The sequence below is a fragment of the Zootoca vivipara genome, chromosome 3 (genome assembly GCF_965207765.1).
Source record: "Zootoca vivipara chromosome 3, rZooViv2.hap1.1, whole genome shotgun sequence".
Classification (NCBI taxonomy): Eukaryota; Metazoa; Chordata; class Lepidosauria; order Squamata; family Lacertidae; genus Zootoca; species Zootoca vivipara.
Window position 1 is genome coordinate 90,871,633 of NC_142586.1, and position 17,941 is coordinate 90,889,573.

At 43.4% G+C, this 17,941-nt stretch overlaps 1 protein-coding gene across 2 annotated transcripts; it reads right to left on the reverse strand.

Moving 5' to 3' along the window:
• Positions 1–1,016: 1,016 nt before the first annotated feature.
• Positions 1,017–17,586, reverse strand: LOC118083193 (mitochondrial amidoxime reducing component 2). Of its 2 annotated transcripts, none has more exons than XM_035111382.3 (7): positions 17,168–17,586; positions 15,213–15,386; positions 12,990–13,152; positions 10,962–11,102; positions 7,699–7,760; positions 7,552–7,623; positions 1,017–4,269 (listed from the first exon to the last, which is right to left on the reverse strand). In XM_035111382.3, the coding sequence occupies exons 1-7, from the start codon at positions 17,425–17,427 to the stop codon at positions 4,140–4,142; spliced, it is 1,002 nt and encodes a 333-aa protein (XP_034967273.1). In that variant the 5' UTR covers positions 17,428–17,586; the 3' UTR covers positions 1,017–4,139. The 2 variants fall into 2 exon arrangements, with proteins under 2 accessions (XP_034967273.1, XP_034967274.1); XM_035111383.3 differs by lacking the exon at positions 17,168–17,586 and adding an exon at positions 16,214–17,160.
• Between the last annotated feature and the right edge of the window lie 355 nt (positions 17,587–17,941).

Below are 17,941 nucleotides of genomic sequence, written 5' to 3' on the forward strand. Positions count from 1 at the left end.
TTTCCGACTCTTCGTGACCCCACGGACCAGAGCACACCAGGCACTCCTGTCTTCTACTGCCTCCCGCAGTTTGCTCAGACTCATGTTCATAGCTTCGAGAACACTGTCGAACCATCTCATCCTCTGTTGTCCCTTTCTCCTAGTGCCCTCAATCTTTCCCAACATCAGGGTCTTTTCCAGGGAGTCTTCTCTTCTCATAAAGTGGCCAAAGTATTGGAGCCTCAGCTTCACGATCTGTCCTTCCAGTGAGCACTCAGGGCTGATTTCCTTAAGAATGGATAGGTTTGATCTTCTTGCAGTCCACGGGAGTCTCCTCCAGCACCATAATTCAAAAGCCTTAATTCTTCGGCGATCAGCCTTCTTTATGGTCCAGCTCTCACTTCCATACATCACTACTGGGAAAACCATAGCTTTAACTATATGGAGCTTAGTCAGCAAATTTTTGTCTTACAAAGATCTAAATCAGGCATAGGCAAACTCAGCCCTCCAGATGTTTTGGGACTACAACGCCCATCATCCCCAGCTAACTGGACCAGTGGTCAGGGATGATGGGAGTTGTAGTCCCAAACATCTGGAGGTGCGAGTTTGCCTATGCCTGATCTAAATACCTTGGGCATATAAATTAATATATGGTGTCCATACAAAACTTGGAGGGATGCTACCATCACTGTGCTGCAGTGATTCCTTCTTCACCGCTGCATTCAGTGGGACTTATTCCTAAATAAGTGCTTTGGAATTGCAGCCAAACAGTGCAGTCCTATGTATATCTACTCAGAAGTAAGCACCATTTGACCTTCACAGGACTTACTCCCAGTTAAGTGTGTAAGATTGCAACCTCACTGTGTAACCCTAACTGTATATGCTCATAAGTAACTTGCGTTGAATTTGACGGGGGTTTGCTCCCAGGTTAAAGTGGATTGGAATTGTCGCCTCAGTCTACTTATGCAAGGACTAACACCTGAGGCTAATGCAATGCCATGTATAGACGTCCCAAAACAACAACACCACAAACTGGCTAGTCAATATAAAACCACATTTACTGGAATAATAGCTAGAATAGAGATGGACTAGTAACCATTCAAGCAACAAACATATTAAGGTGCCTTGTGCAAGTCAAGACCTGGAAATACTGCGAACATGGAATAGATAAAAGTACAACTATCTAAACAACGTTATATAGTAACGTTATATAGTAAACGTTATATAGACTGGATTAATCAACCATTCAACAAGTGGTGTGAGTCCAAACATGGAATGGCAACCCCGTGCCACCACAACTGTGAGGGTAGCTCAAAGGAGAATGTGAAAAATGTTCGAAGCCACTTATCAAAGATGAACTGGATGGAATGTTCTTCAATGGATCTTGAGTTGGAAACACAAAGCCGTGTGCCTGGATCAATCACAGGAAGGCGGATCAAAGCCACCACCATGATGGAAATAACACAGGTGGGCGAAAGAAGACCTGTTTTCCGGATATATTACAGGTTTTGCTACATGCTTCATCAGTCCAAAGAGCCAGTTTACTCAGGATAAAACTGATACGAAACAGTTTACTCAGGATAAAGGAGATATTCATAGATAGGCATAGACGTCCCACCTACAAAGTCCAAACCCCAGGGTGGAAGTAAGAATGAGCAAATTTACTCAGAGCCAGTGTGGTGTAGTGGTTAAGAGCGGTAGACTCGTAATCTGGGGAGCCGGGTTCGCGTCTCCACTCCTCCACATGCAGCTGCTGGGTGACCTTGGGCTAGTCACACTTCTCTGAGGTCTCTCAGCCCCACCCACCTCACAGGGTGTCTGTTGTGAGGGTGGAAGGGAAAGGAGAATGTTAGCCGCTTTGAGACTCCTTCGGGTAGTGATAAAGCAGGATATCAAATCCAAACTCTACTTCATTCTTTTATTGTTCTAGGGCAGGGGTGCCCAAACTTTTTTCAAAGAGGGCCAGATTTGATGAAGTGAATATACTTGAGGGCCGACCAAAGTTGTTTTTTAGGATTGGAGTGGTTGAGCTTTTTTTACGATTTTACCCCAAAGCTGTTGAGCTTTTTGGGCCGGATTAGGCCCCCAAAACGGACTTGGGACATACCTGTTATAGGGGTTCACTCTGTCCGGTATTTCACTCCACTTGCCTTCCACTTTAACTTAGATCACTAAAATTAATATTGGAATTGGCACATGAGCATTTTGCCATTTCTATTTGCATCTTCCCCAGCCCCAAACTCCTTACAGATTGATCTGAGTGTCCATCTAATAGTTTAAGCACTGTGCCACAATTTATGTAGATCTGCCCTTAATTTTTAAAAAATGTCTCTCTGTGCTGGGAGCAGCAGCACTGGGCTGCTGATAAAGCTAGCAGTACATACTTTTTAAGTATCAGCTGAATCTACTGTTTAGGTTTTCAGGCAGCACTCTCAAAGTTAGGTCTTTTCACAGGCGACACTAACAGTGTAATCCTACACACTGCTGCCCAGAAGTACCTGGTACCTCCCAGTTCAACAAAACTTACTCCCGTCCCGAGTAAATGCAATCACAAGCACACTTACTAGGAAGCAAGCCCCAATGAATTCAATGAGAATTACTTCTGAATAAACATGTTTAGGATTGCACGGCAAGAATGCCTTTTAAGAGGATCACATGTTTTTTAACTACAGTCTCTCTAATTGTGACTATTCATTCAAATCAAATGAACTTGCAGGTGGGTGCCATCTGTTCCCATGAACAAACACAGTCTTATCAAGCACATCATTGATCTATCAGTCTACCATTTATCACAGATTAACTCAGATTGCCCTCCAAGGACCATGGCCTTCCCTGCAGTAAGAATTATTAGCTGTGGCATGTCTAAAACATTAGGCCTGGACACATTTAACGTAGTTCATTAGGGTGCCATGTGCAGATATATTCAATTAACAGATATATATTTATTTATCTATTTTCAATGCTGCCTTTCCAAAACAGTGACCAAAAAATAAGAGAGAGAGAGACACTAAGGATAACACTATGGGTATAACAAAGTGATCTTGCCTACAAAAAAAATATATGTTAGTCTTTACAGCAGGGGCGTACCCAGGATCAAAACTAAGGGGGCCAAGGGGTGGGGCCAAGGCACGGGAGGCAAGGGAGGAAGCGTGCACGGCGGGGAGGGGGAGGAGCCAGAGTGCGATGGCTGCCGGTGGCAGCAGCAGGAGCTGCTGAGTTCAATGGGACTTGCTCCCAGGGCAAGCTTCTTAGCACCCGCTCCGCCAAGCGGCACTAATGTGGTGGCCTTTTATGGTGCCCCGCATGCCCAGAAGCACTCTCGTTTTTTCTTTTCCCCTCCTCTGAACGCAGTTCAGCAGCAGGAGTGGGCTCTGCAGCTGCTGCCGAGTTGCCCGCGTGTGCGGCGGGGCGCGAGAAGGAGCCTGCGGAGGAGGGAGGGAGGGGAGGAAGGAGGGACGAGGAGGCGGCAAGGGAGGGGCACGTCTTGGCCAGGAGCAAGGCGAGGAGGCCGGCCGGGAGCCTGGACAGACGGACGCGGAGCCACCGCCGCTGCTGCAGAGGCCCCGACCTTGTCCACCTCCTCCTCCTCCTCCGGCTGCTGGGTGCTGCGCCTCTCAGCTGTTTTTTGCTTCTAGGGGGGGCAGCTGCCCCCCTAGAAGCTAAAAACAGCTGAGAGGCGCAGCGCTGCGGCTCCAGGCTCCCGCGCAGGGAATGCGAGCCTGGGGGCGCCTTGCTGCGCCTTCTAGGGGGGGCAGATGCCCCCCTGCTCCCCCACCTACGCCCATGCTTTACAGTATACCACAGGACTCTTGTTTCCTCCCCCATAAAGTTTCGGCATCTTTCAAGAGTTCAGTTCAAAATGTTGGTAATAAACAATTATCTGGTAACATTATACTAATCTGAGATACAAATTACAATGCAGGTCTTTTTCTCTAAGAAGCCAAGTAAAATTACAACCAGCAGGAAATATGAGCACAAATTAGCCAAAACTAAGCACTTGGCAAATGAATGAACAAGACACTTAGGTGCTTAAATTTCTTTCATTGACATCAGTGGGATTTTTTAAATGCTGAGATTTGGCTGGTTTGTGCCCTATGGTAACAACATTGCAACTGCTGAACAGATAAGCACTTTAAGGCAAAGAGTCCTCTGACCCCTCCCTAACATTCGATTATCTTATACACAGGGTCTCCAACTTTAAGGGTTCCAAGTTTAGCTACTGTGAAAAAGCTCCCAAACAAGGGGGCAGATTTGTAGAGATGCTTCTCCGCTGGATCACACATGCGGTAGCTGCAAAGGAAAAAAAGGATCTTTATTAGTGAAATTATGGCAAAGGACTGTTAGCGTGTGAAGAAATGGGTTACATTGTGAGGGAACATTGTGAGAAAAACACTGTTACCTTTAAATTTACCCACACAACGTGACTGTTTCTTCACACAGCTGCCCCACATTTTAGAACTTACGAACGGGCTCATAGGGTCCAGTTCTACATTTATTTATTTTTATCCTGCACTTCTTCTACGGAGGGACCATAGCTCAGTTGTCAGGGCACCTGCTTTTTACACAGCAGGTTTAATCCTGGCAACAACACTCAAAAAAAAGTATTTCACATGGCGACGTTCCAAGTCTGTAGCTGTAACAGTGGTACTTTAAATGACGTGCAGAGTCTTCCATCTTTTGGGAATAACGTCTCATTCACTTTCCTGAGGTGTCTTACAAAAGTGAATTGTGAAGGGAGCTGAAAGAGTTAAAATGGCTTTTAAAACCTCTTGGGTACTTTGAAATTTATTTCCCTGGCTGCTGTGGGCTTGTCAAGTAACGGATGGGGGGCATGGAGGGGTAGGAATCACTTTTGCTGTTTGGACATTGTGGAGATAGAGTGGTCGGAGAATTATTTTCTTTTCACCATTTACTTGGCTGAGATTTAGTGTCCTGTCATGCTAAACTCTCCCCACGCAGACAAGGAAGGCACTTTGCATTTGCCAGATGAGCTCTTGGGATGATTGTGGAAGACCTTCTCTTGCCCAAATTTATGGTGCCCCCCTTGAAAGTTTACACTTAGTTGTATTTATAATGGCTTAAAGGCTTAGCGAAATCCTGGACGTTGACTGTGCTGCATAAGACCTTCAAGCTTTATTACTGCAAATTTAGACGGATAATGTTATATGATAGACCAGATTATGGGACAGAAACCTGTGAGATCCTCTGTGTTATCATTAGAGCAGTCAGCCGAGCCAGACTTATTGGTTGATTAATAGTTTTAGAGAAAGATGATTAATTAAACAATACAATTAAATACATTTGTATATTACCAAAATATCAATAGTGGTGCCTTTTTGAGATATTGAAGGAAGCATGGGATAACTTTCAATTAACATTCATTGCAAGAAGGTAACTGCTGTTTTTAATGTACTCTTTTACATTTCCTGTTATGGTAGTCTGCCGGAACCAAAACTGACTTTTAAAAAGTCCAAGTTTCCCCTTAATTTTCAGACCTGGCCTGGAATTGTTAATCAAATAATGCTTAGGACTGCAATCCTAGCTCCACTTATGTGGGAGTAAGTCTTGCTGAATTCAATTAAAACTTACTTCTTGTTAGAGCTGCACTGTTAATTAATTAATCAACAAGCTCACATGAAATTACTGGGGAGCAGTATAGAAATGTAATGCAATGAGTGAATGAATGAATAATTGTTGCAGCACCACAATTTAATTTAATTGCACCGGGGGGGGGCAAAGAAGAAATGGAAATTGTTAGAATATAAGGAAATGAGAATTTGTTAAACCATAAATATGAAAATTAAAATATGTATATACAAATGGAATGTACCGGTAATTGAAGTATATTATGATTTATATGAATGTACAAAGACCTCAGTTACACATGTAATGTTATATGGAAATAATAACAACAAAAATATATATTTTAAAAAAAGAAAAAGAAACTGAAGAAAAAATTAATTAGGGTTGCACAACTGTACTACAATTAACTAAGAAAATGCCCTTCATATTCTGCTCTTCTAAGGGTACTATACTTCACAGAACTAAGCAGTATTACTGATGCTAAATAAATGTTTACAATGACAATATTAGGAGAAGTAATAGCAACAGTACTCTGGGTGTTTCAGTGGGCAACACTCAGGCTGGTTTACATGTTAGGTTATGTAAGTGAAAGGCTACCTCTCCCTGTTTGTTGCATCTAGCATAGCTTGCCACATGGAGCCTCGTGTTTGCATCAAGTTTCCCATCAGCTTCAATTGAATGTAGAGATTACCAGTGCTGTCTTAGACATTCTGTATCAGGGGTGGAGAACCTTTCCAGATGCTGTTGCATCCCAACTCCCATCAGCATCAGCACACATGGCCCATGGTCAGGGATGAGGGGAGCTGGGAGTCCAGTAACATCTGGAGGACCACAGGTTTACCACCCCTGTTCCATACAGAGACTTGGCAAATTACACTACTAGACATTTGAGATAAGCATGGAGAGGTTTCAAGAAAACAGTCTCCACATGGCTTAGCCCTGACCCATAGCAGATCCAAATTTGAACCCTGTTTGTTTGCATATTTCATAAAAATTATACACCGTTCAATGGGAGGGGGGACCCAAGGCGGTTTGCAAAAGATAAAACAGTAAAATCAAGAAAAATTACAACCCAACTTTAAATTATACATTTATAATTATATTAGTTTACTGTATACTAAAACAGATTAAAATTGCCTCAACTTTCTAAGCTTCTGGGTAGGTTTTTCTAAAGAGGAATGTTTTTAGTTGGTGTTGAAAAGAGTACAGTGAAAGCGCCTTATGTATCCCAATAGGCAAGGATTCTTGCATTGCTTTTTATCCCCCATATCATGCAACAGGGGTGTTGAATGCAAACTGCTTGCTATTGCATTAGATGCAGCTACACCTGTTTTCTGAGCATCAGTTTGAAGCTGAAGGAGGTTCAGTCATGAAATTACCGGTACTTTCAAATGGTAGTCTAGATCACTGGCTGCCTCTTAATACCCTGATCCAAAACTGAATAGTTTAAAAAGATATTAGACTCAGAGGACAATCCTTTGTATGTTTAACTTAGAAGTTACTCTGAGTTCTCGCTAGTCAAATGAACTCGTTTACCTTCGGTGCTGAACATAATGTATGAAGGCCTAGAAAAATATGCAGTAATGCAGGAAGGTAAAGTCGATGGACATAAATGTATACTACCCAAATACAGGCCATATTTTAAAATTTTAAAAAGTGGCACACACATCAGTCCTACACAAGGTACTTGGATGCAAGTCTCATGGAACACAGTACATAGGATTAGCTTCAGAAGCAGTGCCACTCATCTACCGAGCAAGGGTGTTTCCAGATAGGGGCCTAACTTCCAAATGGGTTATTGAGATATCACAAGCAGGTCGTTGGCAACAGTGCTTTCCCTTCCCAAATCAATTCCCACCCTCGCCCCAAAGGTAAACCTGGGTTAAATTGGCGGGGATACAGACCAGCATTTTGCTGCCAGCAATAAATGAGGAGCACCCTAACACTAAGCCAGACTTGTAACTGTTCGTGATTGCTGTCATACTTTACCTTCTTAGTGTTTCCAGTGGCTCCTTTCTGTCTATGATGCCCAATTCTGGGTCAACAGTTGTAAAGAGACACCTGCAATGGCAAATGACATTTTGTAGGAAACAGGATCAAACAACTGAATATTCCCTTTGCCAACCCCAAGCTTACCTGCCACATGCCATCACCTCTCTCAGTTCCACATCACCAATTATAATTTTGCCCCAGGTGTCCTAAGGGAAATCAAGCAACAATTTGTGTTTACTTTCATACTAAACTTCTCATACTCAAATTCAACAGATTCCCCATCCCCATTTGCTGATGTGCAGCTGCTTAAAACTAAAATGGAGATTATTATTTTTTCCTAATGAAAGGGTCAGATGTTGCTAAACCACAAGACTGAAAGAAGGAGATATAATATATTAGTACTTTTCTTTTGCATCATCTGGAATTACTTAGCCTAGCAGATGGGCTAGTACATGGACTGTTCTTCTGAGCCAGAAAGGCTAGTTACTACATTCTTCAAAGCCAAATTCCCATGACTGGTTTTTAAGTGGAAGAGGCATCAAAAGGGGCCTTTCTAACCCAGTTTTCATGCGATAAAGTGGTTTTGTGGAAGCAACCCAATATGGTAAAACTTGGAAGTCACCACATGCTGACAAAAGCTTGCACAGGGATAGGGAACCTGTGGCTCTCCAGGTGGGTTGGGCTCCAACTCCCATCAGCTCCAGCCAGCATGGCCAATGGTCAGGGGTGATGGGTGCTGTAGTTCAGCAACATCTGGAGGCTTCCATGCTTTTACATGACCCCAATCGAGGGAGAATGTCCCTGTGGGTGATATTCAGCTAAGTTTAAATCCAAGTAGACCTGCTGAAATTGCCAAGTATGGCCATGTTAGGTCCATTAATTACAATGGATTTTAATCCCAACTATATCTTAGTTGACTACTGCCCTGCATCATGACTTCTTTATTGTCCCTAGAATATATCTAGTAAGTAAAGGGGGAAAGAAAGAGGGACACATGGTGTGCATGTGGGCAGCTGGGTAGATGCTTCAGGAGGGAAAATGAGGGGAGGGAGCTGGCATGTAGATGCAGAGAGCATGAGAGAAGATGCCGAAACACACAAGAAAGAAAGAAAGAAAGAAAGAAAGAAAGAAAGAAAGAAAGAAAGAAAGAAAGAAAGAAAGAAAGAAAGAAAGAAAGAGAGGATGTGGAGGACAGATGAAAGAGAAGAACTGAATTCTGGGGAGGGGAAAGAATGAAGGGGATGCTGGAACCATCCTTCCCTTCCATCTACAATGGCTCTCCAAATAGCTAGTCACCTTCACATGGACAATCTCATCCTCACTATGGCCTAGTTATGGAAAAGTTCCCATTGTTGTGGGAGGAAAGTGAGTCGTGGGATTTTGACAAGCAGTGCAGCTGCTTCTGGGGGAAGGCTGAATGTCATTTTGGGTTGAATGAGGACTTCACTGAATGTTTAGGCACGGGGTGGGCTCTCTGCCAGGTGCAGAATTGGTGTGGATTGACTAGGAAGAGGGACTAGGAGTAGGAGGACCTGGTCCTAGGAGGACTAGGAAGAGGTGTAAAGGAGTAGGAGTCACATTGGTTAGAACGAGCTGTTTAAGGATCTGAAGGAGAGAAGCACAATTCTTTTACTCCCAGTGAAGAGCACGAAATTTAGGCCACATTGGCATGCTGCCAAAGCTTCTTCTCCCACACTTCACCACAAGATGGCAATATTACCACTATAAACTAACTAACCATGCTGCAGCCTCCAAAGGAGCTGTATCATAATTCAGTAGAATCATAGAAGGGACCCCGAGGGTCATCTAGGCCCCTCTTGCAGGATCAGCCTCAAAGCAGGAGCCTCCTTATCTCTGCACTGGTTCACCTTTGTGGTGAGTCACCTGAGGGTGCAGAATGCACACCTCTGCCCTCCGATCTGGTGCTTCCCAACACTTTTTCTTGCTGTCCTCATTTGAGTGGGTTCCTCATTTTAAACCCCTGCTTCCATCTCACCTTTGCACCCCTGTTGATCTCTTATACTGCCTTAATGTGAAACTGCTTATTAGCTTCCGCTTTGGGACCATTGTGACTCTAGCCCAAACTTTCCAGGCCTAGCATTTCTACCCTCCGTGTGCTCAGCTGCCGGTGCCCCAAGTCTGCTGAAGGGATATTAATCTGTCCCTATACAAAACCACTGTCTTTTCAACCAACCAACCAGGTTATGATCAAATAAGCAAGGTTTCTGTTTTGTACACACACCCTCATTGTTACTACGCCTTCCAGAGACGATCATCATTATAATGGCAATATTGTGCAAACATTCACAATGTGGGGGAGATTTGATACCATGCCTTTTGCCTAGATTTGGCATGTTCTACCATATTACACTGGAAAATCCTGATTCATCCTGACCTGCAACATTTCAGAAATGAGGTGGCAGCAGCAGAGAAAAACACTTTTGGAAATTTCAATGCCAAGTAAGATAACCTTAGGCTGAGAAGGTTGCAATATGGAACCAACTGCAAAGCATTTTCTCATAAAGAAAATGAGAACATACAATCTCAACAGCAGGTTGTGTGTGTACGGAAACGGTAGATATTATCCCCATAACAAATGGATATGCATTCCAGCTCTTAGCTCTGCTAGGAATGCTTAGAAAGTTTATATGGAGAGAATACTAGTTTTCCCTTAGGGTAGCTGCCATAAACCACCACACAACACTAGAAGTGCATCTGAGTAGGGGGCTAACTTCTGAATTGTCTGCTAATATTTCTGCTTGCTATGCAAAGATTAACCAGTACAGTAAACAGTGAATAAAATGGAATGTGCATGCAAGCCCCTAAGAAAGAGATTCTTTTCCAAAAGGAAATGTCATGCAGAAGTAGCATTGAAGCTCATCACTTTTAGGGCTTGGAAATATACTTGCACAATGCCTATTACTTTAAATTAAAAAATGACACCAGTTCTACTGCTGTGTGTGTGTGTGTATTCAGGATCATGGTAGGGAAGGAATGGGTTAAAATTCTATCCCTGTGCCCTGTGTCCTCTTTCTGGATTGCTTATTTTTAAATGAAAATGAAACCAGAGATAATGTCACTTCAAGTGACATGTTTAGGTTTGGTGCTCATTAATACAAATTGGTTCAATGCAAAGCCTATCTTACTGTTTGCATTTAAATCCATGCATCTTGTAAATTGTCTGGAAATGAAAATGATTGCTTTATCCCCAGTTACACATCTTGTAAATGTTACCAACATAAAATCCTATATAAAATGTCTATATTCCAAGATACATATACTGCAGTTGCTACACTATAGCTCAGGTGCTTTTCCAATTGCTCGCATAAAATGTTTCTTTTTTAAAAATGCACACATTTTGGATGAATTGTTTTACAAACCAGGGGGGGGGGCAACATTTTCTCTACCTCCTCATAAGCTCCACAGCCTGAAACAGTAATGTTTGGTCTAAAATGCCGCATATTGATTTTCTTCTCCATTCTGGCATTTAAATCTTCCATTGAAGCATCTGAGATGATTAAGAGCGGAGCACAGTCACTATAGGGAACCTACGTTGCAAAGATACATAAATATTATCAATGTCACTACAATAACAGGTTAATAAGCATCTTGCTGGCCTCCCTCTTAAACATTCATAATTAGCACATTCCAATAGATTCCTCAGCAGCAATAGCAAAAAGCTGCCTTGCCATTTATTATTAGCTTTGGAAAATCCCACCAGTTTACACCTCTTAATCTCTTCCCTCTTTCGGTACTTAGAATACAAGCAAGACATTACAAAATTTGTGACATCCCATGCAATGAATAGCCTGTGAAGTCTTATCTATCGCTAAAACAGTGACTCACACTTTAACCTGTTCATTTATTGCATTTATATCACACCTTTCCTCCAATGAGCTCAAGGTGGAGTACACAGTTCCCCCTCATCCTCCATTTTATACTCACAACATCCCTGTGAGCTAGGTTTGGCTGAGAGTGAATGACTGGCTCAAGGTCACCCAGTGAGCTCCATGACTAGGGCTTTTTTTCCAGCCTGAACTCAGTTCCAGCACCTCTCAGATGGGTGCCATTGCCATTATAAGAGAACAAGGGAGGTGTTCATGGTGAGTTTGGGCACACACACCCTACAAAAATAGCACAGTCCATGACGGAGCAGATATTTAAACCAAGGTCCTAATCTAAACATTACACCACACTGGCTCATCCTCTTTCAGAAAGGCCAAGGGCTCCAAGTAAATTTATTATTATTATTATTATTATTATTATTATTATTGTTATTGTTATTATTATTATTATTATTATTATTATTATTATTTTATACACTGCCCATCTGGCTGGGTTTCCCCAGTCACTCTGGGTGGCTCCCAACAGAATATTAAAAGCACAATAAATCATCAAACAGATGTCTTAGATGTCTTCTAAGAGTCAGATAGTTGCTTATTATTATTATAATTTATTATTATTATAAATTATTATTATTATTATTATTATTATTATCATTATTATTACTATTCAAAAATGTTGTCTGTTTGTTGCTGTTCTCTCTCTCCCTGCGCTACTACAAAGCTCTTTGAATCAATGACTAATGGTAATGATAGTTATATACAGTGCTTTTTCTGGGGGACGACGACACAGGGGTACGCATACCCCTAAACATTTTGTGAATCTAAGTTTGGCCTCATTGAGGGGCAGTATTTCAATATGAGTAGGAAAATGAGAGTACCTCTAAACATTTTTTTAGGGGAGGAAAGCACTGGTTATATACTACAGTGGTACCTCAGTTTTTGAATGTCTCAGAAGTCGGACGTTTCGGTTTTCAAACGCCGAAAACCTGTAAGTAACTGCTTCGGTTTTTGAACGCTTTTCAGAAGTCGAGCATGCCACGCAGCTTCCACATTGAGTTTTCTGGAAGTAAATGCTTCCAGAAGTAAATGCTTCGGTTTTCAAATGTTTTGGGTGTCAAATGGTCTTCCAGAATGGATTACGTTTGAAAACCGAGCTACCACTGTACTTCCAGGATGTCTCTGGATACCAGTCACTGTGGAACAACAGCAGGAGAGGGCTATTGTCCTCTTGTCCTAATTGTGGGGTCCCCAAAGGCATTCCCAGCATCTCCAAGTCATGCTAGGAAAGACTCTCCATCTGAAACCCTGCACAGTCACTGATTCTCAATGTAGAAAATACTGAGCTAAATGGATCAATGGTCATCCTTGGAATAAGGCGGTTTAGTATGTTCCTATAATGCAGCTGGATATTAGGGAAAACAGGATGCTAGACTAGATAGGACTCTGGTCTGTCCCAGGTTAGTCCTGACTTACATTTTTAAAATCAGCTATCCATTCAGATGTAAAAATATGGCAAGGATTTGTTTTTGTTTTTTAAGCAGGATGGCAAATGATTAATACTCACAATAAGACAATATTTATTTATCTAACCTCATCATTAGGATCAAAAGGTTTGTGAATCTTTTCACATTTTCTTGGTGCCATGTGGGTCTCATAATGTACCAGCCGATATGGTTCTGACTTCAAGAAAGTGGTGAACCAATGAGCCACTTCATCACCACAGTCCCGTCCTTGAATATCGAGCCCAAACACCCTGTTGGAAATTACAAAATGGGGAAAGGTGCTACACAAGATAATACCACTGTAAGGATGTTGGTTGTATCCTCAATTGAAAAGAAGACATTACTGTATTGTAAGGGAGCACAATTCAGATCACTCTGAGGTCCAACTTTACCAATTCAAGATTAGTTGTGTTTTTATTAACTTTACTAATTCAAGGTGTTGTTGTGTTTCTATTCCAATTTTATTTTTAACTCCTTTGGTGTTCACAAATCCCTCTTTCTATTGGCCCTCCCTCCTGTGCGCTACTTTACTCTACTCTCTCAGCATCAGGAGGCCTTCATCCTCATCTCTATTGTTGTTGTTGTTGTTTAGTCATTTAGTTGTGTCCGACTCTTTGTGACCCCATGGACCAGAGCACACCAGGCACTCCTGTCTTCCACTGCCTCCCGCAGTTTGGCCAGACTCATGTTTGTAGCTTCGAGAACACTGTCCAACCACCTCGTCCTCTGTTGTCCCCTTCTCCTTGCGCCCTCCATCTTTCCCAACATCAGGGTCTTTTCCAGGGAATTAGTTACAGGTGAGGCAGTGGAAGACAGGAGTGCCTGGCGTGCTCTGGTCCATGGGGTCACGAAGAGTCGGACACGACTAAACAACTAAACAACAACAACAACAAGGTAGCCGTGTTGGTCTGACGCAGTCAAAAAAAAATCCTTGCCAATAAAAAATCCTTCCAGTAGCACCTTAAGGACCAACTAAGTTTGTCATAGGTATGAGCTTTCGTGTGCATGCACACTTCTTCAGATACACTGAAACAGAAGTCACCAGACCCTTATGTATAGTCAGAGGGTGGGTGGGGGGGTGATGGGGGATCACCCATTCCCATCACACACACCCCACCCTCTGACTATACATAAGGGTCTGGTGACTTCTGTTTCAATGTATCTGAAGAAGTGTGCATGCACACGAAAGCTCATACCTATGACAAACTTAGTTGGTCTCTACTGGAATGATTTTTTTTTATTCTCCAGTGAATCTTCTCTTCTCATGAGGTGGCCAAAGTATTGGAGCCTCAGCTTCAGGATCTGTCCCAGTGAGCACTCAGGGCTGATTTCCTTGAGAATAGATAGGTTTGATCTTCTTGCAGTCCATGGGACTCTCAAGAGTCTCCTCCAGCACCATAATTCAAAAGCATCAATTCTTTGGCGATCACCCTTCTTTATGGTCCAGCTCTCACTTCCATACATCACTACTGGGAAAACCATAGCTTTAACTATACGGACCTTTGTCGGCAAGGTGTTATCTCTGCTTTTAAAGAAGCTGTTTAGGTTTGTCATTGCTTTTCTCCCAAGAAGCAGGCGCCTTTTGATTTCGTGACTGCTGTCACCACTATTAGCTTCCTCTTTTTATCTGCACCCACATCTCCCCTCTTTCCTGCTGAGATGAGTGGTAGTAGCACTAAATATTTTTATTCTCCCAGATGAAGCACACATTACAAGCTAGCTGAATGGGAAAGTTGGTGCCAACTGCATCATGTGTTTTCAAAGAGGAAGAGCAATGCAGAACTAGTAAACATGCGTTGTCCTATTCCAACTTCTAGTTTTGATGAACTTGAGTGAGCCTTGAGATAGTGAGAGAACACAGAGGGGGGAAATGGAATTCTGGTAGGGAACACAAATGGATCGAGCATGGGCACATTAGCCTGTGACCCTTATTACTTTAAATCATAGACTCATAGTGTTGGAAAGGACCCCCAAGGGTCATCTATTCCAGCCTCCTGCAAACTGGAGTATTGATAAACCATATTCTAAAAAAACTCAAAACAGTGGAACTCAAGGTGATCAGGTCTGCATAATTAAAACAATATATTAATATATTTGATATAACCATCTGAGTATCATGAATCAGGTTTTAAGAGAAAGGTCCTAGCACAGATTATTTTGATACTGGACTCTTGTGTAGTACCATCATGAACATTTAGGGACATTTGACACCTAACAACGAAGGCTAAGAAGGCAAAGAGAGAACAATACGTGGAACTAACATTTTCAGCAGAATTAAAAAGAGAGAGACTAAAACATATTCATTCAGCACCTGCAAGTCTTCACTGGATTTTCCTTAGGAGCAGTGATAGGGATGGTCAGTTCCTTCATTTCTGGAGCATTCAGGATTAAGAGACCATTTTCACAATTTACAGAGACCAGAACCAGGCGAGGCTCCTGCCGAGCTGTGACCATATGACCATCTTCCTTAATCACAAGCCAAAATCTATGATTAAACATACAGAGGATTGTTAATCCTTTAAATGTTATACCTACATTGCTGACAGGGCATGAGAAAAATATTGTTACATGCCACCCCAATCTCCAAGCTGTGTAAGATTCTCGGACTACAAGGAGTGTTTACCTGCATTCTTTTATTCCTTTTAGATCATGAGGCACAACTGAGACTGTGGTGTCTTTATGATATACGGTTTAATTATACAGGTCTACAGGTACCGCTGCAGTAAGAAGGTAAACTTGTTTCCATGCGCTCTGCTGGCTGATGACCCGGAAAGCTGTCTGCGGACAAGCGGCGCCCCCTTGAAGCGAGATGAGCGCTGCACCCCATAGTCGCCTTTGACTGGACTCAGCCGTCCAGGGGTCCTTTACCTTACACCTTACTATGTTATGCATTTTTGTGTTTTTATATTGCAAACAGCTGGTGATCTTCGGATGTGCTTTCGACTCTTTATTAAATTTTTGTTTTTACAAAACATAGCAAAATATCCCAAAATGGCAATACAAAATAAACAAAACACATAGAATAATATAATAACAAGATATTCCCAAGCAAAATACAATCCTTTGTAAATCAGAATCAAAAATCCTTTCATCCAATCATATCAGCCCAATCCTTTATCTCCTCCCCTTCCCTCCTCTCCTGATATTTACCCTCCCCCTCCTGACTTCCCTCACCATATACGATCTCATTTAATCTTACCAATAAATTTTCTGTTGCATTATATAAATTATATTTGAAATACTTTCCCTTCCTGTACAATATTTTCCTCCTTGTGAACTTAACCCTTATGAATTCACGTTTGATTAGCTTACATTTCCATATTTTGCCATGTACACACATCTACCATTTTCCATTCTTCCTTCAGCTTCTGGATAGAGCCTCCTCTTATAATTACAGTCAATTTTGCCATTGCCATATATTCATACAGTTTGGATCTCCACTCCGGTATTTCTGGTATCACTTCTGTTTTCCAATGACTTGCCACTAATATCTTTGCCGCTGCTGTACCATAGAGAAATATGATCTTATTTTCCTTAGGAAAAATAAGATCCTGGTGATCCTCGGATGAAGGGTGGTATAGAAATTTAATTTAAAAAAAGACTACAAACACCATAGAATTCCAGATTGTAAGTGATTCTCACAGACAGACACCACCTGACTGAAGCTCAAGGACACCCGTAGCAACAGCAGCACTCAGGGCAGAACGGGCTTCGCCTGCTGGTCTAAGAAGCTTAGTTGCCATAGCTGCCAAGTCCTCCCTTTTTAAAAGGGAAATTCCCTTATGCTGAATAGGCTTCCTCGTGAGAAAAGGGAAAACTTGGCAGCTATGTAATAGTTGCGCGGGGGCCGCCCCCTTCCCAAAAAAACCACGCGCACACACCTCGAAACTAACACGGTTTTCACATCAAGAAGGGAGGGAGGCGCTAAACTGGCCTCATTTGTTTGCGCGCCAAGTTTGTTCCACGCGTGAAGAATTGCAGCGGCCTGCACAGGCGCGCGGGAGATCTCCGAAATGAAGCGGACGCAGCGGCCCGCGAGAGCTTTATGGTGCCGTTAGATGCCCTAGCCTAGAGTCTTCAAGTCGCCACAGGGCGGGCGAAAACACACCCGCAGCCCTTCCTCCGCCCCCTGCCTCCATTCCTTCTCCTCAGCTCTCGAAAGGAAACGGAGCCTCGTCGCCTGCCTGCCTCCCTCCCTCCCGCCGTTTTCCTTCCGCCCACTTTGCGCCCTCCGCCCCGCTAGCTCGGCCGCGTCCCTCTCCTTGCCTGTCGCGCAAGTCTCCGCTGCGGACGCCCAGCTTGGTCAGCTCGGCGCTCTCGAGGGCCAGCCCCTGGCAGGACTTGACCGGGTAGATGACGAGGCTGGACACGGCGCCCACCCGCACCAGCTCTCGGCGCGCGCGGCGCCGGCCCCAGCGCCAGGCCGCGGCGGCTCCCAGGCCCACCGCGGCGACCGAGGCGCAGAACAAGGCGAGGCGGGAGGACGGCAGCGCCGGCATCGAGAAGCGGCCAAGCCCCGCGGCCATGGTTGCCGAGGGGGGACCGTGTCGCAGGCAGCAGAACTTTAACCGGAGGCGGGACTAGGCCGGGCCATGCCTCCCTCGGCGCGGTTCCTTTGCCAGCTTCTCGCTTGGCAGGCGCCGTCGCTGAAGGCGCCCCCGCCTTTATCCAAACGCTAGACGTCTATGGCAGCTGGCATTGCGTTCTTGTGCACACACACCTACTCAAAAGTAAGCCGCACTGAGTTCAATGAGACTTACCCCTGGGTAAGTGCAGTGCTTTTTTCCCCCTGGGGAGATGCATCCCCCTAAACATTTTGTGAATCTAAGTTTGGTCTCATTGAGGGCGGGCATTATTTCAATATGAGTAGTAAAATGAGAGTACCCCTAAACATTTTTTTTAGTAAAAAAGCACTGGGTAAATGCATACAGGATTGCAACCAGAGCATGTCCATGTGTGCTTACTTCCACCATTGGGTTTCTTGGCAACCCAGAGACATAGCTGTTAAGTTCTCCCTTTTTAAAAGGGAAATTCCCTTAT